The following is a 23098-nucleotide window of genomic DNA, read 5'->3' as shown; positions in this document are numbered from 1 at the left end:
TACTAATTGATGTAATTAAAAATGTTTTTACCATACCTTAGTCTTAGTTTTGTGTTGTGTGGTGTTGTTGATCTAAGTAATGAACTCCTTTCTTGAATACTTGGGGGTTGAAACTTGTATTACTGTTCCATGGAAAATCTGACTTGCTACATTACATTGCAGTCTGTCTATTTTGTCTTGAGACTGGTTTGGTGTACGTAGGTTGTTAAATGAAGTGGAGCTGAAGCTCTCCATTCCTTTTGGAGTCAAGGACTTATTTGCTGACTTCTGAAAGTATGTACTCAAAAGATGTCTAGGTCTCAAATAGCTTGTAGAAGCTCTTAGTTGTTTAACTGCATTATCATTAACTGATAATACGTGGTGTTCTTCCTGTTCAGCATTTGCTAATAAGTGCCAGACCTAACAGAAATCAGGCGGTCGAGTGGAGCATGTGAGATGTTAGAAGGCATGGCAAAGCAAGCTGATCCTGAGCTTTATGTGCATTTCAGTCTGCCTTGAAACCTCACCAAAACAAGTCATAAATTCCTCCCTGAGGGCATATTGCTAAAGATGTAGGATTATAGACTTAAAAATTTTAGATGCTGTGAACTGCAACATGAAGTTGATGTTGAGGCTTAGTATTTCCTGTAGCAATTGCAATGTTTTGCTGTATTCATCTCTCCTGGTTCTGGGACTGTTAGGTAAATTTATTGTGCTTGTGCTGCTAGAGAGACAGTGACGTACAATAGTTTCTTTTTTTTTTTTTTTTTTAAAAACAACAAAAAAAAACCAACAAAAAAAATCCCCAAACCAACCAACCAAGCCGTGAAAACCCAACCACTTCCACTCCAGTGTGGTGGGGAGATTCTTGCACCTCAGCATTTCTCTTTTGCATTGTAAGGCATTTGACAGACAATCCTTTCTTTGCTTCAAGCCACATTTTATTTTTCCTTATCTGCCAGTTTACTTGTTTTCTAACTCTAATATACTTAAGCTTACAGTTAAACTTACTTTTTTCCTGCCTTCCACCATTATTGGCTTCTTAAATGGTGCTGGACTTGCATTTCATTCAACAATATTGTATGGATCTTCAGTGTCTTCTGATTAGTGTTACGGTTCAAGTTTCTGCTGCTGTGTCTTGTGCAAATTAGGAGTTCTTTTAAAATGAAAAGTGCTTAATCTTTTACTTTCTGGCCTCTAGGGAGGCTGCAATTGTGGTAATTTAATTTTACCAGAATGTTCTTCTTTTTAATTCCAATTGAATTTTTAACCTACCTAACTATTTCAACTTGTTACTAACTTTCTGTGATTAGAACGCTTTTGTCATCTCACTAAGCGTAGATTAATCTAATTTTCCAATGATCTGTATGTTTAACCTTTTAAACTTATTATTAGTGCCTAACCTTCATATCTGTATCATTTTCCCCCCGCCTCATTATTGGCTAGAGAACAGTGTTAGTGGTAGCTGTTTTCCACTAAAACTGATTGAACTACTTAATTCAAAAATGCAGACAATATTAAGAGTTGAGAAACTGTTTTCTAATTCTTACAGCTCTGCATTTCTGTTCATGCTAACAAAATAACTAATGTATGAAATTGGATTCAATTACAAGGTATAGCTTTCATCATCTAGGTGTTTGAGTTAGGACAGAACTGCTTTTTAGACTGCAACAGTTGACTGAACAAGTGATGTTTTTGAGATGAAGTTGATGGTCTTGAACCAAGAGAAGTTCACAATTGCACAGACCAAAGAACTCGGTGTGCTGCTTTGTTCTCAACTGCTAGGATGACTTTTAGTTTTTAAATGACTCTGTATAACAGTGTTCTGTGTAAATTCTGCCCTTTTTGTCCTTCTATCCTGCACTGAGCAAGGCTACTGTTGTGAGGTGAGAGGAGGAATAGACTTGGGGAGAGGCTGATAGATAGCAGGCTTGTCACGAGCTGTCACGAGCAATGTGGCCTTACTGCTTTCTGAACCCATAGTCCAGGATCCTGAGTGCAGGAGCTGGGAACAGCGTGCAAATATGACATGGGTCTCTCATGTAACAGAAGCAGCAGCATCTGTTGGCCTTGTGTAGGCTTTGTGTTTGTGTCCCACCCCTGCCCCAGTCTATAAATACTTACACATTTGGTTAGTACAGCTTATCTTGAACTCAAAACTGTTGGTCTTGAAGCCAATGTATAAAAAAAGGAGACATTTTGTAAACCTTGGAACAGGTATTTGTAGATGATGCTCACTAAACTCACTCTAGTGAATACTTTTAATAATTCTGTTGATTAGGGCAGGATCTCCATTGTTTTAAGTGCAACTGCATGTTTGGAAAAAGTTCTATTCTAGTTTTGCTGTTTGGATGACTTGTAAAGCGTTTTTGTTGTTGCAGGCTTTGTTATTTTAAGTTATCAGTGATTCGGAAAAAAAAACACACAAGAAAACACAAAACAAAAAACCCAAGCCAAAACCTGGGACTTGATTGTTTCAAATTCTTTCCTAGAATCCTAACAAAACTTCTGGAGGTTTCCGATGACCCACAGGTGCTGGCTGTAGCTGCTCATGATGTGGGAGAGTATGTACGACACTATCCCCGTGGGAAACGGTAAGAAAAATACCAATATGCTGTTGCCCAGGAGACTAGCTCGAGTATATACTTAGCCTGTGGGTTTTTCACTTATTTATATTAAAATACGATACGTAGGGATTGCAGGTTATGCTTAAGTTTAATTCACTGGGAGGTGACAAAACACAAACTAGATCAGATGAGAAAATACAAACTAGATCTTTGACTTAATATATTTCAGTTTCTCTTAACAGTGAAGGGAACCTATGCCTAACGAAGTTTTGAGTAAGTTGTTTAGACTAAAGTAGAAGACATGCACTAGAAGAAATTAGAAGAGCTACTAAGGATTTAATCAACATGTCATAGTAGAGAGCAAAAATTATTATTAGACTATAATTATTGGACTTACAATAAGGATGGATTACTTCAACAACGCTTAAGTCTGATTTGTGGCTTAAGGCTACTGAGAAGATTTTTCTCACAAACAATTGCTACTGTAATTTAGTGATGTTAGCACAGGTTCAGTTATCAGTCTTCTATTTTTGTATGTTTTCTTTTAGCTACACAAATACACATTTTGGTGAAAGTGTTAATGTTTATTGTAAACCTGAATCCCTGTCAAAAATACACAGATGGACATTGCTATACTTTCCTGCTTTGTTTTGTTTTAAAAACCTGTGAGCAAAGATGTTTGCTTGCTGAATAATTGCATCTCTAAGGTAAAGAAAACACTGAAGCAGAAAGAGGCCTTTGGTTTTTGCAGGAATCATGTTCGTCAGTCACCCAGAGGGACATACAACTTAGTTTTTGTAGCAAAGAGGTGGCCTGTTTCTGCATAGGGTTTAATGAGGAAGATAAGAATGGTCTTCTAGGCTTGTTGGGAATATCATGAATGCTTCTTGTGCAGATTGCTATCTTGACAGTAGTAGAATCACGAGCAATAGACTGAAACTTCATGTCATATATATGCTAGAAAGGCTTGTTCACTCTAGAAAGATTCACAGCCCTTGTAGTCTTGTAAGCAACTTGAACTGAAGATATTTTTGGAGTATTGGAACAAATTAGCTGTTATCTAGTTCCACTAAGAAAGGTCAGAGGTGTTCAGTGTGTACCACTTGTACTGAACAGTGGTGTGTATCTGCTAATTAGCTCCTGTATCTTCCAAAAGAGATTTATGACAACTGGTATTTGGAGGAGAAGCAAGATAACCCTCCAATAAGGTGGAAACTCATACTGCTGCATGCAAGTGGCAAGCTGAAGGACTAATACTGGTTGTTCCTGTTTTGATCTGCCCTTTGTCTGAAACCATTTTATTAGGCATTTGCCATAATCTTTAAACAGCTTGCACACATCTACCCGAGTGTGGCGTAGTGCCTTGGGCTAGTATGGCCGTGCAGTTGCTGGACCAAAGCTATGAAGTCAGATGAGTGGACAAACGGGACCTGTATCTCTCTGTCTGTAGTTGGGAAAATGTATTGCTGGTGGGACCACAGCTCTGCTCAGCTCCCAGGCTGTTAAACCTATTCAGGAGTGCATCAACCTTTAAAAGGAGTGGTCATCAGCAAATAACAAGTGTCCTAGATACTATTCTAATTCACATTATTATATCAAATGCTAATACTTTAACTGCTTATTTAGCTTTATGTTCTGATGGACAAACTAAAATGCCTCAATCTCCTGCTTTTAAAGAATTTCCTTTGTAATCCAGCGTGTTCTTACTAAAGTATGACTTTAGCAATGTTAGGACTAAAAGCTTAAAATACTGAAGGGTGGTGTGTCAGTTCCCATGTAATAATCCATTTCTTACCATGATGTTGTTTGATATATCGCTGTTTACTGCTCCCACGCCTGGTTAGCATTTCGCAGTCTCTTTGTATGACTCACTTTGAGAATGGATGCTATTCATTGGTTTAGAAGAATAAGAGGATTCAAATGTTAAATGTTTTTGTTTCCTTTAAGTATTTATCCTCAACTCTTAACTGAATCATCCTTCAGCCTTTGAAGGTTGCAGAACCTAAAACTTCTTGAGTTTACCTCCTGCGCCCAGCAGAGACCTAGAGTTACAGTTGTGGCTAATCTTTCCCTTTGGCAAAACAAAATGTTTGTTAAACTAAATACTGTATTTTTGCTTGGCTGTTCTCTAATGTTGTTGGCTGAAATAATTTCAACTTGCCTTTAAAATTGTGCATTGTGGACCAAATTCTTAAAGCAATAGCACTGTGGGCTTCTAAGGAGGCTCACCGACATGCGTTTTCTGACAATGTGACAGGAGAAATGAAGTAAGGCATTGGTGTTTCCTGTGACTGAAAGTAAATGCAGGCTAAACATCAGCCTCCAGTACAACTTCTGTGTGGCCTAAGGGTTACTGCTATGTAACATCAACACTTTCAATCACCTGAATGCCATGAACATGGGGTTTATGTTTTGCATGTACAAGAGAGTGACACCTAGAGCCATTCTGTTCTTTAGCTCATGATTCAGAAACAGTTTGACTTCCCCTTTTCACCTTGGTCTGCTTTTAGATATGTAGTGTGGATTTTATGTTAATATTTTCTACTGTAATAGTCTAAACTCTTCCCATTTGTCTTCATCTTCTGTTTCCTCTTTCTCCCTTTAAATGGGCCATGTTAAAATCTGTCTCTTCAGCATCCAGAAACTTGTTTGAATTGTCAGTTTTGGTTTAGTGCACTGTTATTATGGAGAACAGTCCCTGCAGAAGATGTGCCCCTACCACAACTGGTCTGCTAGGCTCTGTTACTGCTGTAAAAGTAAGCAGAAGTTGAGGAGAGGGAAAACAGAACTAAAAATAGTGTTTTGAGCAGGTTTGGAACTTGAAGGAATGGCATTCACTGTGAACATTCCTCACAGTTGCTTACCTTTTGGTCTGAAACAAATGGCTGGGAAGTGGTTTGTACCAGTAGGCAGTGTTATGCAAGAACAGTAATGCTGTTCTTTGATTCTTCATATTCTCAGACATAATTTAACAGTGATGTACTGTCATCTGAAATACTCTATTTCCATTTGTGATTATAGGATTTTAACTTTTCATTTTGATACTTGCATGCTCCTTGAGAAAGGAAGCTTTTGAATTTAATGCCTCTTTTACCTCCTTTCAGTTCCTGAAAAATCGGTGTTTAAGTCAGTCCTGTATTGAGGAAAAGGTTCTTATTTGTGTTTCAGTCTTGTCTTTGTGCGCAGTGGTTTTATATTTAAGTCATGATTAAAAATGTGAGGAAGCCTAAGGCAGACATAAAGATTTTTTGAACCTGTTATGTTGCTGATGACTTCTTGAAATCTTGGCGAGGATTTTCTGGCTTAAAACAATTACACTTTTCTGAATGCATTCCTGTTGTATGAAATATCTATAAATGTTTTAATACTGTTGGGAAGTAATATTCCCTGTGTATTCCCAGGGTAGTTTTGACTGAGTTACAAAATTAAATGTGAAATTATCTTTTTCATCTCCATACTGTGTCTTTGTACTGTTCCGTAGTTTACAAAAACATGATGTGTTGTGCAGCAGTAATGCATTAATTTGGCAGTGAAAAGAACAGTAATAAAAGCAGACAGCTAATGCTAGCTTAAAATGGCAAGTTAGCATCAGGTTAAGAGTAATGCAAATGATAGCCTCTTCACAGGATATTATGTTTAACTAGTCAGTGACCTGTGAAAGAATGGATAAAAATATGAAAGTCAGTGAGTAATCAGTTTATATATTCCTTGCAAATTCTCTCCAAACTTACTTTGTTATGACAGACCAAAATGCTGCATGTAGAGAGTCATCTGGATGGTAATACTTTTTCAGGTTTTAAGTGTGTTGCCTTCCAATTTTTTAAGAAATAGTATATTCATGATGTGATGCAAGGTTTCATCAGTATTTTATGAGGGATTTTGTATAGCTATTAAAAAGCTATGGCTGATGACTGTGGTGAAGTTTGTAGGGAAAGATGCAGCTCAAACATACCATTTTTCTGGAAATGGTAACTTAGCCGCCAGTTTTGCATCTTGTGCAAGAATAGCTGTGGCTCTAGTACATTTTGAATGGCAAAAAGCACTATGAGGAGTACCAAGTGGCTGGTTTAATAGGTGTTGGCATGATTACAAGCATTTTTTTCTGGATTAGGCAGTGCTGGACTGGATTTGGGCTTTAATCTTGCGAAAAATGGAGTGTCCTGGTTATCAATTTATGGAGGGGAGGGCGCTACCTCCTCCTAAATAATAATCGATCGTGCTGTACCTTGCTAGCCCTCTCAAGCCAATATTGAGTTCTTTAGCAAGCTGGGTAAAGCGAATAACCCTCTCTGAAAAGGGCTGCTTCCTTGATGATTGTTTATTTCAAAATTTATGGAGGTAGATAGTGGGTAGCAAACAGAGGAGTCTAGTACAAATGTTTGTGATGTTGTGAATTCGTAAAAAAAAAAAAAATCAGTAGGTAGTATGACAGATCTGCATTTGTAACATGTCAAATAGGATGTAGATGTTAGGAAAATACTTTTATTAAAATATCCTGTGACTTAACCTTTTAATGCCTTGAACGTGAAGTGGTTTGATAGAAAGCTGAAGTAATGTCAAAAAAACTGTTCCACTCCTCTCTTTCAGAGTGATTGAACAACTTGGTGGTAAACAGCTGGTAATGAACCACATGCATCATGAAGACCAACAAGTTCGTTATAATGCACTACTGGCTGTGCAGAAGCTGATGGTTCATAACTGGTATGTGAAGATTATTTGACATGCTACTAATAGTAAGAAATATTGGGCTGTGGAGAGAGCATTTAAGACAGTGGATTTCTTTAAGGGGGGGATAACATTTTTATGTAGTAAGACTGCAGTTCTTAAATGATAGAGCAATACGATGCTGATGTGTAAGATCTTAGCTAACTTTTCTGTATATTTTTGTTGCAGTTGAATTGAGTAGCTTGACTTTACATGATTGAAAGTCACATGAGAAATTCGCTTGAACAATGTATTTTTACTTATATTAACTGCTTAATATTTAATATGAGCTGTAATTTAGGGTTGCAAAACTACGGTCTTCAAAATGTTAAGTTTAGCAAATTTACTTAATCTCAGCTGAAGGAATCAGTAGGTCGATGTAGTTGTAAGAGTTGATGTTTCAAGTACTTAACTGGCAGTTGCTTTGCAAAGTGTATACCTGACCATTCTTTTGCATTGTTGTTCTTTGCTCTAGTCCTTTCCCCCACTCTACACTGTTATTTTTCTGTTGCTATTTTAAGGGGTGCAAGTACAATTTTTCTTGAGCTCCTGGGGTAGCAGAAGCTTATGGGCTGGTTGGTTAGATGAAGTTGAAAATCACTCACTGGTATCTCTTTCATCAATTGCTGAGAATAGCATTTGAAATGAGGCTTTTCTTTCACTGGTTGTTGGCTAGTTCTCTAACTATTTCTGTTATAAAGCTCCAAAAACCCTGAAGTCCTGGGGTGTTCTGCCACAGAACTTGCTGGTGGGTGATGCTGCCTTTCCAACGGAGCACAAGACCTTTATAGTGAAGCATTGAAGGGCTGAAGTTCTGAAAAACTTCACTGTTCACCTCACAGCTTTGTATGACTTGCCAAACTAATTAGGTATGCTAAGCATAAAGCATGGAGAATTAAAAATACTAATTAGGAATTCTTAATCTGATTATTAATTATGATTTCGCCAAAGCTCGTATTTCCAATTTGGCATTGCTTTAGAGAAAGATAAAATGCAACAGTATATCTGAATACATTGGAACATAGATGTTGAGATACAAACAACTAATTTAATTTTGAACTTCAAACAACCTTATGTTTCTGAAAAGCTTGGCACTTAGACAAAAGTTATAGGTACTTCCTTTTTTTCGCTTTTGACAGAATGTGATCTTTTTAAAAGGCTTAGTAGTGATGGTGCTAACAGTGTGAAAGTAGTAGGGGAACAAGGTTTATCAAGCACATTCTTACAGGTTCTTTAAGTCACTTCTTGCTCTAGAAGACAGGCTAGCAAGAGTGACAAAAAGCTCCTGTCCCCTTTCCCTGCAGTGTATCTTCTGTAAAACAAAGCTAGTTTTCCCCCTTTTCTTCTGAAGAATATGGGTTTTAACTCTTGTGTGTGTTATGATATTAATTTTATCCTGCTTCTTCCCTCTCTCATACTATGGGAACCTTCTATAGCAGAGGAAAACTTACACATTTAAATAACCTACTATGACAAATCCAGAGTTAACATTCTCCACCTCTAAGGAGGGCTTTGGTAAATAACATTGAATTTCTGAGTGTGTGGAGATAAACACTAAATGCGTGGTCATGTGCAGCCTAATTTTGGGGCAGTATTGTATATTGTGCTGTACCCTGCTTCTCAGTTTGGTGATATGCTTTTTTTCTCACAATGCTGTTCTGATATATTTGAAGCATTCTGAGTATTATAAACGGGCTATAGATAAATAGAGATTACAGTGTGGAAGGCTTAGTTACTGAATTTACCTTCTGCGGGGGGGACAGGTCTTATTTCATGTGTGTTCTGATGTCTTGAAAATCTGATAATAAAAATATAAAACTCTGGTCTTTCTCCAGTACAAACCTCACTGGTGGTAAAAGTTTTCCTGGATGCCTAACTTGGCTTTTTCTCATTTTCAATTTAAGCATGCTAATTTTAAAAACATCACATCTGGTCTTCTAGATTTGTCTTGTTTTTTTAATGGCATGAACATTTCTGTGCCTGCTTTTTACAGTTTGTGAACCTTTAGACTTGAGACTGAGATATTGCAAATACATTTAGTTTTAGATCTTCAGAGGTGTCAACAAAAGGGATCTGTTTAAATTAGTGCCATTTTCAGATTTGTATTGTCATCTCTGTAGGGAATATGTTCTTGTTTAATTCTTCTTGGAACAAACCTCTGGGACACATTGGCCTTGGCTCCTATTTGCCAAAGTAGTGTTCCCCCTGCAATGGACATCAGATAACTTGAGCTAAGGAAATGACACATCGATTGTACGTGGGAAGCTAAATCTGTCTTTGTATGGATCTGCCTTTTGGTGTGTGTCAGGAGCATTTCTGTTTCATAGCTTGTGTGGGAAGAGGAGAAAGCAGAGTCCCCTGACTGCTGCACAGTGCAGTTCAAGTGCCTACTTATTTAGCTTTGCTTTGTCATAAGATGAATTACTCGTCAACTTCAAGGTTTTGCTTACCTTGCTCTTCAGAGCTGGGGAAACAATAAGCATTTTCCCCCCTTGCTTCCATGTGTTTTGGAATTCCAGTTATTTCGCTCAAAGCAATTGTGTTTTTCCTTGAATTTAATTGGCATGGAACAACTCTGCATTACTATCTGGGACACATGCATGACAGAGGTAGTTGGGCTCTTCCTAGATCTGGAGGCTAACCAAGAGAAGGATTAGAAAATAAAAGCTTGCTCTGCCAGGCTTGGTGCAAGTGCTGTGCCTGGAGCAGCAGAGTAAGGAAAAGTTCTGGTACCTGAACTGAGGGAGCGTCATGGGGCAGCTTAAAATGCAGCTGTATCATTGGGCTGCTAATAACTCAACTGGGAGACAATTAACTCCTAAGTAATCTGAATAGTTCATTACAGGCTGCTCAACTGGCTTTTCCTTAGGGGTTTTTAAGTCAGGGATGAATGGGGGGAAATCAGACTGTCAGGCATTCTGTTAAATGGTGAAACTAAGTTGGCAAAAGCAGTAACTGCTGCCAGCTTTTCAGATGAGGTAAGTTCAGGTGAAATATTCCAGTTACATTTGCATGTTAAATGGTCATGCACTTGATGAAGCAGAGGTATCTTTTTAGCATCACTTAATGTCTTTAAATGGTAATTTATCCTGTCTTTTAATCTCACTTGAACTGTGTTAGTCGCAGCACCCCATGCTGATGGTAAAAACCCGTTACTGGCAGATGAGGGAGTTCGGCATGGCAGTGGTGGTGCGGATTTTTTTTGTGTGTCCTGTTCAATTTGTGCTTTAACTATGTATGAAAAACATCATCTCCTTATTCTTTGTCTTTGCTGATGTTCAGAGGCAATACCCAACTCGACCATTTTAGTATTAGGAAACATTTTTGGAAACCTAGTGCTGGCTGGAGCAATGTTTTTAATGATGCAGACTTTAAAAGAATGAAATAATTAAATTCTAAACTGACAGCACTTACATATATCACTTTAAAGAAACCCAATATGTTAATCTCTACAGATGAAGCATGTGCCTTTCACGTGCTTCATGGCACAACATTTTACTGAACTTTAGAGATGGGATGTTGTGACTCAAAGCACCTACAGTTAGAAGCCCAAATTCCTTCTATGAACAACAGAGAGAAGCAGGTTGTTCTTCAGAGCAGTGCAGGGCAGCTTCAGTGCCTCAAGTTGAGCAGTGGGAATAATCTTCTGTCTTTGAGATTTGTGAACCTATAGTCTCCTGACTTCATTCTAAAGGGGTTAATTCCAACCTTCTATTACTTCACTAAAATAAGAGCTAGATGAAGAGCTGGGTGGATTCTAGATGTTCAGCATTTAATGTGTAATGTGTTTATGACCTTACTGGTCATGTAGAACATGGTGCATTAGTTTCCACCACTTGCTTGTCTTCTAGCCAGATTAGTCCCAGAAAAGTTTGCGCATGATTCCTACAGTAAGTTCAGCATATCACTTTTTTCTTGCTCTGTCAGCAGGAGTGCTGTTGGGAGTTGGGGACCCGAGGTCAGAAATAAATTGTTACAATATCCAGTCTAGCTGACACGTGCAGAGGTGGATCATGTGTGCTCTTTGTTCATACAAATGTAAAATAAAATGCAGTCGCTTAACCTCTATAGATCAAATGTTCTTCAGTATTCATACAAATGCTCCTGAAACCATAGTGTATCTGATTGCAAACTTGTTTATTTTTCTGCTGGCTGAGCCGGGGTAATGGCAGAACTCATAGCATCTTTTGGCAGTTGCTCCCATGGACTAAACTACTTGTTCAGTGAGCTGTGAGCTGCTGTTAGGGAAGGATTGCATCTCTTACCTCTGGGCTCAGGTATGGTGCCTTGTCTCCCCAGGGTCCTTTCACCTGTGTAGGCTCTGAGCTATAAAATTCCTTTAAACAGGCAGACTTTTAGAATAAGCTGTTATTAAATGAATTGAAACAGACATGGAGAGTATGAGTGTGTTGGCAGATGCTAAACAGTGGGAGTTAGGGTGCATCATTGATGCACGATCAAGTATGGCATTGGAAGTAAAATTAATAAATGGCATACTGAACGAAGCAACAAATTCAGATAAGCTTTGAATATGCAACGGATTCATATATGATTTTCAGAGTGCACATCCCAGACAGAATTACTTGCTTTCCATCTTTTAAAATGACAGAGAGACATTAAAAAACCTGCAATTGCCAAGGATTTGCAGTATGCTATATTTAAAGCTGTTGTTCTATAGAGTTAGCATTGAATATTCAGCATTTATTACTATTCTTCTTTGTTATAAACTTTGTTTTCCAAAGCCCATGTATCTCCTCAGATAGCTTCTGTACCTTGCTCGCTTTTGGTAGCGAGAAGTGCAAGGTGTAATGATAGTTAACTCGCAGACATGAAGTTCGCGCCGCTTCCCCCCCGCTGCCACGCTTATTTTTTTTCCCATCCCAACACTCAGACGTGTAATGCTTAATAGAGTGGGCTTAAATCTAGGAGACAATGCTCATGTGATAAAGCAATACACTGTATTTATTTATCCTGTTTCTTAGCCTTCATCATCAATACAATTCCTTTTTAGTAGTTAACAGAAGTCAATTAACTGAAAAGTTAGGGAAGTTAGATTGTGTCCCTGATAAAAATTAATACTTTTTTTTAAGAGGACAGTTCCTAGCTAGAATGAGATGAGTTAGGCAAAAATCCAATTAGTTACAGGCACACTTGATATCTAGTATGAGTGCTTCATCTTCTTCTTTGAACATAAATATGTATTCTTGTAAAACTTCATTCCATATAGGTAGGACTGTGGTTTGTATTGTGCATATGCTGTCCGGGATTTCTCACGGTGATCATGTTTTCTGTCATGAGATCTGCACTGTTTGTAAAACACACTTAATATTTCTAGAACTTCTGTTAACATGGAGCAAATAGTTTGCAAATATCGAACATCCTGCTCAGTTTGCATTTTCTTTTTTCAAAGAAATTGTTCATTTTCGTGTGCTACGCTGAAAAATATGTCACCAAAGAAGTAACTTTTTGATAGTTGCACTTCTGATTAGTGTTACTTTAAAGATTTGATTTCCTGATAGATCATGTTTAACTGAATTTTCCTATGTCAGTCATTCTGAAATATTCTGTAAAAACTTAAAGCTTTTAAGTGTTGAAAGCATTTTGCTTACTGTTCACTGTGGCAACTAAGTCTTCTGATTAAATATAACACCACTTTCAAATCAAGTTGCGTGGTTTAGTCAAGTTGGTTCTTTTTAATTCACAGAATGGCTCTGTGCGTTATAGCGCATCTTATAAGTGAAAAATGACTTATACCTTGTCTCCCTAACAGAAAGACATATATTGAATTGAATTTCATAGGTTTTTTCTTTTAAAATCTAATAAAATGTTTGTGTAGTAGCCTTGTAATAGGAGCTCATTGATCTGCTGTTTCTTTATAGCTTGTATGTAAAGCTTTGAACTGGAAGTCAAGAATTACTCTTCCAAAAACTGGACAAAACCTCTCTGAAGGGAAACTGCTGAGTGAAAAGGAGGTTCTTGCAGTGTCTCGGTCTGAAGACACACATTAATTTTGCAGTTCATATCGTAAGGAGGGTTATAAAACATGCTATGAATAATGTTTTCAGTAATCAGAAGATATGTAGGTTGTCTGTTAATATTATTGCATTCAGCTGAAGGTGGGCTCCATTTGAAAAAAAAAACCAAAAAAACAAACTTTCATGTAATGTTTATAATCCCTCTGCTCAACCATTTAGGCTGTTCAGTTTTAGTGTGTGCATCAGCATGTTGAATGTCTCTTTACTGTGAATAATTAAGGTGAAAAAATGTCCCAGGTGCTGTTCATCTTAACAGATTGCTTTTGTTCTAACTGTTTGCATTAAGTGGAATCGGTTACATCAAATATTGAGGATTGCAGAGATTTTTGCAATATTGCCTCTCTTTTGAGATCCAAGGCCACATGTATAGGTCAAGGACATACATGGTGAAAATCACCGTGGTTCCCCTGAAAATAAGATAAAAACTTCAATTTGATGATGTGGTGGAGGCCCAAACTGTTTGGTCAAAGTAGCTTTGGTTCTGTTGTGTACATTTGTTTCTTCTTTGTTTTTGTTGTTTGTGCTGGCTGACCTTCAGCACTACTTATGGTCTTCATTGGTATAATAGACAAATACTTTATAATCTTTAACACCTTTTTTCTCCCTTGAAATACTTCGTATTGCATTAATCCACTGAGTCAAGGAAGAAAACTGTATTCAGCAAACAAGTGACAAAAGAGAACTGCAGTTTTCCTGTGTGGTAGCACTCCAGCTGGGGCAGTCTTCCCAGCCCAGCTCTCTAAGAAGACGTTTCTTTGTTTTTTAGTTTACTACTTTCATAGCTGTAATATGTCTGTTTACTTCTGTGAAGAGCAGTGCATGTAACGTATAAAGTATATATTGTATATTTTAAAATATACAATATCTAGTATATATTTTATATATAAAATACTATATAAAAATATGCAGTGGTATAATTTCTGATCCAGCAGTATGAAATGTTAATATTATATTTCAGGAACCAAATATTAACATAGTTCCAGGTTTTATTTGAGTCCGGCTTCTTTATTTTCTTTACTGACTTCCATGGCTGTGGCTCCGTGGCAAGGCAAATGCATCTGTGGTGGCCCCTCTCCAGCTCCACCTGCCTTTCTCCCGGACACCACTAGTGTAAATGTAATGCTGCAGTAACCAGGTTCAAGGGAGCTTATTAGCAGAAAACGGTTCACTTGAGAGTTAAATGAACAAAAAAATACTGTCTCACCAGAATGTCTGGGTGAGTGTACTGTGAGAAAGGCAGGTGTACATGGCTGGAATGGTTTTAAGGTGGCTGTGCCTGCTTTGTCCCCACAGGATTAGATGGGGACTTGAGAGATGGTTGCAACCTTGTCCTGGTGTTGCCACTTCCTGTCTACTGCTTAGAAAGTTCCAGGGATTGTCGCATCTGTGGGGCTGTTTTTGCAGCGGTGTAAAACTTAAAAGACCAGTGCTTTCAAGGGACAGTTTAGCCTGCTTAGAGCTGGGTATGCCTCAGTTGTGTAACTCGAATGCCTATTTGTGAAGCCACAATAAATTACTAAAACTGGTCTGTCTCTCAGCAAATCCGGGTTATTAGACCCATAGTGGAAATGCAACATAAAGAAGGCAAAACTGTTATATCTGTTCAAACTATTCCATATGCTGCCTGTGCTGTGAACTTTTTTGTTTAACTATTTGTCATATCTTTATGATTTGTCTGTAACAACATATGTTGGCAATATCTTTTGAGTGGCTCGAGCCATGTGGTGGACTTTTTGTTGTAGCTTTATTACACTTCTGTACTCCTTCATAAGGGGAAGGATTTCTTTAGAACTAGCTTTTCAATTTCACTTTCAAAATCATGGGATTCTAGGTTTATGTTTAGATAGAGAAAATAAAATCAATATTTTTATATTGTTCTTTGTCAAAGGAGAGCATTCTGCCTCTTAGGAACCTCAGTCTGCTAAAACAAGCTAGACAAATGTTTGAGACTGTCAAATAGTTTTTGGTAACTTGGTTCTATAATAAATTGGAAGCAAGATTTAAAATAAATGTTGTTAGAAAAGAGAGAATATGAAGATTTCACCCTTCATTTCTTCTATTCTTCATCTACTTTTCTTCCTTTGCCTGCTAAGAAGAAAAATTTTCAGTTTTCTTTAAAGGATAAGTAAATCTAACTGCACTGGAATTTGGAGTATAACAATAAAAGCAGTACTACTTAAACTGCAAGGCTTGTTCCCTTTAGCAGATGGCCTCTAGAAATCTGTTGTATGTACCTTAAAACTTTCCCGTCTATATAGATTGATTGTTGTTGACAATGGGCCTTTGCTCAATCTGAAAATTCATATAAAATTTTCAGGTAGGGTCTTGTGACAGTTTGCAATCGTCTCTTTATTCCATCCTTGCTGAATTTGGTGGCGTACGTGTTGGATCCATTCTGTGTGCCTTTTCCTTAATGACCTTTAAGCATTTTTTGCAATTACCATGACACTTAAGTATATCTCAGCTTGAGGATGTCCGTATCTCTCATATGCCAACAGAACCAATTAAATTAAAGGGAATGAAGCAACAAGTTGGAATAAGGATTTGAGATGCAACAAATTCATGTATTCACCTCTAAGTTTCCTTTTCTTGGAAAAAGCACTTTGGATACCACAGAAAATGTGTGTTTAAAGATTAGGCTTGAAAAAGGGGAAATTGCTGGTGAGGTTATTCTAATATGGATGAAAAGATTAATTTGCAAATGGAAATGAGTTACACCTCACCATCAGACTTCTGAATGACCAAGGAAGTGAGAAAATGTGGTGTTTCAAGTTTTGTTGATCTGAGCTTTAGTTGAGAAGTGGAGGATTTTGTAGTTACTCTCAAAAGTGTTGTATTACAGTTGCATGTTTCGATGCTTTTCTGCAGCACAGAGGTAATAATTTGTGCTCTTGTAAATTTATACTGAATCAATTGTTTCACATTTGAATGCAGTTAACTGTAAATGCAAGCTTGTCTGGACCAGCTTCATCTGCTTTGTTATAAGGGTGGTTTTATGTAGAAGGAAGACAGAAGGGGGCTAAAACTGATCTTTGTAATGGGCTTTCTGCTCCAATGTGAGAAAAACTGTTCAAGTGGAACTTTTTGTTCCAAAGAGCTAAACTTGCAAATTTGAACTTCCAAGGTACTTGTAAAGTTCATTGAGCAAAGGTCCATCTTGATTATTAATGCTGGAGGACGAATTGCCTTCTTGTTGTTTGTTGCATGGTTTCTAGTGCTGATTCCAAGTTAGTACTACCAGTGACTGTTGCAAGGTACCTTAAAAATATCCACGGAGCTTACCTTTACAGTCCCAACATGGGGAGTATGCCAAAATTATGTGCTTAATTGTAAGTCTGTTTATGTGGGAGAGCACAGATTTTTCCAGATTATTATTGACTTGAGGGAGCACTATTAAGCACGTGGTGACTTTCCTTCACTTTATGGAAAGCAATTAAGGAATAAAGCACTATATGTAAATATTCTCAATATCACTGGACTACTGGAACATAGAATTTCATTTTCCTTCATCCCCTTAAATGATTTAAAAGAAAAATGAGTGTTATATACTGGCTGGACAGCTGGTGTGTTTATATTGAGAAAATGTTTACTACTTCTGACTGGCTTTTGAAGTATTATATACAATAATACAATGCATACTTGAGGTAAAAGGCAGCTTTTTAGTGGAAAGAATTGGTGGTGGCTGAATTTGTTGTTGACCAGGACAGTATTTTGCTCTTTTTCCACAACTTTGTGCTTGAATTTTCTACATCTTGTAGAAAGCATATTGAGTGACACCCTGCAAATCTGCTTGGCCTGGTTAGAAGGGAAAAATTGTAAGATTGTGTGTTGAAAGACAATGGGTATGTAGGCCCCAAAGCTCAGCTATGTGAAATGTTAGCAGGATATGTTTTCTCTTAGTCTCTAATACGAGCTAATCAGGCACGCATGAATCTCTGCCGGTAGTGGCCACACTTGTATATTGTATACTTTTGCTTCTGAGTTTAAGCATCTTAGAAACTTGATGTGCTTGCAAAAGACCAGCCATGATGCCTTTATGGTAACGGTGGTCGTCTTCTCCAGTTATGAAGGAAAGACTAACAAAATAAGTTTAAAATAGGGAGAAGTGGTCCAATTCATGGGTTTATAGCTCATAATTTTAAAAATAAGTCTAATACCTCATTAGTTTCTATTGTAGCATGCAACTCTAATCTGTCAGATGCTGTTCTGAATATTTTGTGAAGTGATTTGTTATCTTGGTGACAAGATACATCCTTCTTTCATCATACATGCTCTTTTAGTGCAATGTGTTGAATGCTTACATTCTTAAAGGTAGTTTTAATTTTGTGGGGTAAACAGTAATTCTAAAATCCCAGTTTTTCTCTTAAGGTTTAACTAGAGTAACAGTGCAGGACAAATAAAAAAACCTTAGACACTTGATTTCTAATAGCATAGTGATGGACACCTGTGTCCAGTTAATATGTGAAGACTGAAGCTTACAGTGCTACTTAACATCCTGCTGTGACATAATACCAGTATGTAAAAAAATATACTTGAATCTTCTTGTCGTTTTAGTATGTATTTTAACAGAGGGAGAATAGCAGCCTACTGAAGCTACTCTTGGTAGCTTGAGTTTTAGTGGAAGATGAGAGGGAGAAGTGACCAAAGGCCTGGCAGAATAACCTATCAGTCCTAAGACTGCATGTGAAAACTTCATGTTGAGAAGCTGTCTAAATCCCTCCTGTCGGTCCCTTACCAATCCCTCTCATCATCCGGCATAGACCATGCAAGAACTTGTCCTAGGTTAACCAATGACACTCAATTGGAAATGATAACCAAATAGAGAATTAACTGGTACTTGTAATAGCAAGTGGGACAAGTTTTTTTGCACTTCAGCAACCCTCGGTGGTGGCTAAAGAAGTGATGGGGTAGGGACAGTATGGGGTTTTCACCTTTTGCAGCATGGCAGTGTAGAGCAGTAACTGCAGAGATACTCATTCTGTTTGGGGAAATGGAATAAGAGCTTTTCCTTGTCTCTGGACTTAAACCTCATACCTGCACATGAATGACCGAAATAAAAGGGTTTGTGGGGAAGGTACTGTACTATCTACTGTATGTCCTTAGAAGTTTAATATGTCTGTTAAGGCACTAAGTACCTACAAAATACGCTACTTTTCTGCCTTCTCAGAGATTTTTGCTGAATATACTGCACTATGTTTGTATTTTAGTAAGCCGTGAGCTTGCATCTCACAGAATCACAGAATCAACCAGGCTGGAAGAGACCTCAGGGATCATCGAGTCCAACCGTTGCCCTGACACCACCCTGTCAACTAGACCATGGCACTAAGTGCCATGTCCAGTCTTTTCTTAAACACAGCCAGAGATGGTGACTCCACCACCTCCCTGGGCAGCCCGTTCCAATGTCTAATAACCCTTTCTGAAAAGAAATTCTTCCTGATGTCCAACCTGAACCTCCCCTGGCGAAGCTTGAGGCTGTGTCCTCTTGTCCTATCGCTAGTTGCCCGGGAGAAGAGGCCGACGCCCACTTCACTACAACCTCCCTTCAGATAGTTGTAGACTGCACTAAGGTCACCTCGGAGCCTCCTCTTCTCCAGGCTAAACAACCCCAGCTCCCTCAGCTGTTCCTCGTAGGTCAGACCCTCCAGACCCTTCACCAGCTTGGTCGCCCTCCTCTGGACTCGCTCCAACACCTCAACATCTTTCTTGAAGTGCGGGGCCCAGAACTGAACACAGTACTCAAGGTGCGGCCTCACCAGTGCCAAGTACAGAGGGACGATCACTTCCCTAGACCGGCTGGCTACACTATTCCTAATAGAGGCCAGGATGCCATTGGCCTTCTTGGCCACCTGGGCACACCGCTGGCTCATGTTTAGCTGGCTGTCGATCAGCACCCCCAGGTCTCTTTTCACCGGGCCGCTTTCTAACCACTCTTCCCCCCAGCCTGTAGAGCTGCATGGGGTTGTTGTGGCCCAAGTGTAAGACCCGGTTCTTGTTGAACCTCATGCCGTTGGTCTCGGCCCATCTATCTAACCTGTCCAGATCCCTCTGTAGGGCCTTCCTACCCTCCAGCAGATCGACACTCCCACCCAGCTTGGTGTCATCTGCAAATTTACTGAGGGTGCACTCAATCCCTACGTCTAGATCATCTATAAAGATATTGAACAGCACCGGCCCCAGAACTGAGCCCTGGGGAACACCGCTAGTGACCGGCCTCCAGTTGGACTTTGCCCCATTCACCACCACTCTCTGGGCTCGGCCATCCAGCCAGTTTTTAACCCATTGAAGAGTCCACCCATCCAAGCCCCAGTCAGCCAGTTTGTCTAGGAGGATGCTGTGGGAGACAGTGTCGAATGCCTTACTGAAGTCTAGATAGACTACATCCACAGCCCTGCCCTCATCTACTAAGCGGGTCACTTGGTCATAGAAGGAGACCAGGTTGGTCGAGCAGGACCTGCCTTTCATGAATCCATGTTTGCTGGCCCCGATGCCCCGATTGTCCTGCATCTGAACCAGTGTAAGCTATGCAATAGTTGTACTGTTACAGATTGTTAGCTTGATTGATTTTCCTACTTCTAAGTAATTGCATAGGAATTTCACATTCAAAATAGTTCCTATGTGCTTTAAGAATAAATAAATTTGCAGGGTTGTGATGCTGTGAGCAGAGCCATGTATGCAGCAACTGTCAGTTGCTTTCAAGGATGGGTGTCAGACAAGAAATACTAGAATCAGTACATGCATATAGGCATGAAAGAAAGAAAACGACGACTGAAGGTGCAGAAGGAGGTTTGGTGAGTTTGGAAGTCCTTCCATAGTTGCTGGCTGTGTTTTTGGACGGCTGTCAAATTTTCTTTATTCTGGTGGTACAATTTTGAGTCCTAAAAAACCACAAGAGAGCAGCTCATTTCTTTCTTTGCCATCAGGAGTCTCTACTTTGAGAGTGCTAACCTACCTGTTCTGATCAAGAGTCATAACTACTGAGTGCAGCCCAAGCATTAAAATACTGTGATCCTGCACCAACACCTGATAAAGCTGTGAAGGAAGGTGCTAAATCATTATGTATGGCTCAGCATACAAATTGTGTGATTTTCATTGCTAGTGGAGTTTGAAGTTAACATTGTACTTTATAGGGATTATGCTTTTCTGATACTTAACTTTTAAAGTGAGAAAAGTGCTGTTGGGTGGTACAGTTGTGATGCTAAACTTCATTGTGTGATAGGAATTGTAAAGCATAGGGAATAGCTGTTCAACAGGATGCTAAACTGAAAACTAGTTTTTGAAATGTGCAATAAGAACTGATCTTTTTATTTATTTTTTTTTTCTAAATAAAGCAAAAGTGCATATTCTTGAGTTAGGTTTTCTTTTTAAAAGGGCTTCATTCTGAATATAATTTCTCTGAACTGCTTCTAATGTTTAACCTGTGTAGGTTGAAATACCTGTGTAGTGAGAAAAACTGTGGTGCTAAGTGTATGATCAGCCATGGAAAAAAAGTCTATGTTTCACGGGTCCTGAAACCTCTCTTTCAGCTGATACAGTGGTACAATTATTGAAGTTTATTTTCTGTAACAAGCAACAGCCTAGATATTACTAAAGACCTCTTCCAGCTGCTTTGTGGTTCTGTGAAGTGTTAAGCTGCTTTCACAGGAGACACATTCAGAAGAATAGTGCAGTATTTTTCCACAGAATTTAGATATTGTTGCTCAAGGCAAATGCTGAGTGTTTGGGGGGTGTTTGTTCCAGTGTTGAGAGGACAGGTATAAAATAAGTGACTTAGTGCACTTCAAAATACAGGTGAGGAAAACACTTTAAAGAAAGTGTTGGTATACAGTGGGCCTGGCTTAGATATCTTTTCTTTCTTCCAGCTTGAACATACAGTTCTTCAGTCAGCATCTGTTTTGCTAGCCTATGGGTTAAATTGCCAGTATATCCGTCGGTATTACTTGTGCTCATGCAACTGGGTTATGGGAAGAGATCCTTTTAAATACTTTGCCACAGCTTCTAATGTATATATTCAGCAAGCAAAATCTGTGGGCTGTGTGGGTGTTCTGTGTGGGTGTTCTGTGTGGGTGTTCTGTGTGGGTGTTCTGTGTGGGTGTTCTGTGTGGGTGTTCTGTGTGGGTGTTCTGTGTGGGTGTTCTGTGTGGGTGTTCTGTGTGGGTGTTCTGTGTGGGTGTTCTGTGTGGGTGTTCTGTGTGGGTGTTCTGTGTGGGTGTTCTGTGTGGGTGTTCTGTGTGGGTGTTCTGTGTGGGTGTTCTGTGTGGGTGTTCTGTGTGGGTGTTCTGTGTGGGTGTTCTGTGTGGGTGTTCTGTGTGGGTGTTCTGTGTGGGTGTTCTGTGTGGGTGTTCTGTGTGGGTGTTCTGTGTGGGTGTTCTGTGTGGGTGTTCTGTGTGGGTGTTCTGTGTGGGTGTTCTGTGTGGGTGTTCTGTGTGGGTGTTCTGTGTGGGTGTTCTGTGTGGGTGTTCTGTGTGGGTGTTCTGTGTGGGTGTTCTGTGTGGGTGTTCTGTGTGGGTGTTCTGTGTGGGTGTTCTGTGTGGGTGTTCTGTGTGGGTGTTCTGTGTGGGTGTTCTGTGTGGGTGTTCTGTGTGGGTGTTCTGTGTGGGTGTTCTGTGTGGGTGTTCTGTGTGGGTGTTCTGTGTGGGTGTTCTGTGTGGGTGTTCTGTGTGGGTGTTCTGTGTGGGTGTTCTGTGTGGGTGTTCTGTGTGGGTGTTCTGTGTGGGTGTTCTGTGTGGGTGTTCTGTGTGGGTGTTCTGTGTGGGTGTTCTGTGTGGGTGTTCTGTGTGGGTGTTCTGTGTGGGTGTTCTGTGTGGGTGTTCTGTGTGGGTGTTCTGTGTGGGTGTTCTGTGTGGGTGTTCTGTGTGGGTGTTCTGTGTGGGTGTTCTGTGTGGGTGTTCTGTAACAGTTGCCAGGACTTTGAAGTATTACTACTGGGCTTTTTCTTTTTCCAGACAGTTTTGTTGATGTTTGGTTCATACCTTATTTTCAGAGGGATAGATGATGGATACCTAAAGCTTAGATGCTCTCATGGTAGCTCCAGTTGACTGTCGAATATTAGTAGATGTTATTTGAAGGAATAATTCTAAACTTAAAGCTTTTTCCACTTTCTCTACTTCATACTTCCCACCGCTATCCTACTCCCCACTTTCCAGAATGTTTCTCAATCTAATTTTTTGTTATATTTCAGGGAATACCTTGGAAAGCAGTTGCAGTCAGAACAACCTCAAACAGCCACCGCACGGAGCTAAACACTTCTGTCAGTTCATGCTTATAACTACAGTATGTTTGTCTTTTTAAATTAATATGAAGGAAACACTGAAATCTCATGTTCTTTGCCTGCTACTGGTGCATACGCTTTCCAGATTTCCTCTAGTGTTGTTGGCTTAGTAAAAATTTGTTTGTTCAGCTAGTTCTTATGTTTATGCCTATTAGCTTCCTGTTATATTCTGAATGTATATGAGGAAATGTGGCTAATAGATTGCATTTGTTTTATGTATTTATTCTCAAAATAAAGAATGTTATTAAAGGATATTCATTCCATGTTATAATTAGCCTAGAAAAATTGTTCTCTTCTTTTAGTGGGTTATCAAGTGTCGTCACTTTCCAACAAAAGCAAGTAGTCCCTATATGTCTCCAGACAAGTTAATAAAGTTTTGACTTGGTGTTCTGTAAGAAATGCAGTAGCCTGAGAAACACTGATTATCAGTACTAAAATATATACCAAATCTCAAAACAGTGTTAAAATTGTATGCAAAAGCAAATGTATGTTTTTTTTGGGGGGGTTGGGTACTTCTCTCTTGTTAAGAGACTACATTAAAAAAT

The 23098-nt window shown here is 39.0% G+C and overlaps 1 protein-coding gene across 1 annotated transcript in view; it reads left to right on the top strand.

The window, feature by feature from the left end:
- The window catches only part of ATP6V1H (ATPase H+ transporting V1 subunit H), a 54486-nt gene extending 31681 nt beyond the window's left edge, over positions 1-22805 (top strand). The window contains exons 12-14 of the mRNA XM_068396333.1: positions 2472-2573; positions 7134-7247; positions 22464-22805. Of these exons, the coding sequence (XP_068252434.1) occupies positions 2472-2573; positions 7134-7247; positions 22464-22524 (277 nt within the window). The 3' untranslated portion in view covers positions 22525-22805. The remainder of the gene's footprint in view (positions 1-2471; positions 2574-7133; positions 7248-22463) is intronic.
- Positions 22806-23098: the final 293 nt, after the last annotated feature.

This window comes from Nyctibius grandis, chromosome 3 (genome assembly GCF_013368605.1).
Source record: "Nyctibius grandis isolate bNycGra1 chromosome 3, bNycGra1.pri, whole genome shotgun sequence".
NCBI classification, from domain to species: Eukaryota; Metazoa; Chordata; class Aves; order Nyctibiiformes; family Nyctibiidae; genus Nyctibius; species Nyctibius grandis.
The sequence above is the reverse complement of the archived record's forward strand: the minus strand, read 5'-3'. Positions and strand labels throughout refer to the sequence as shown.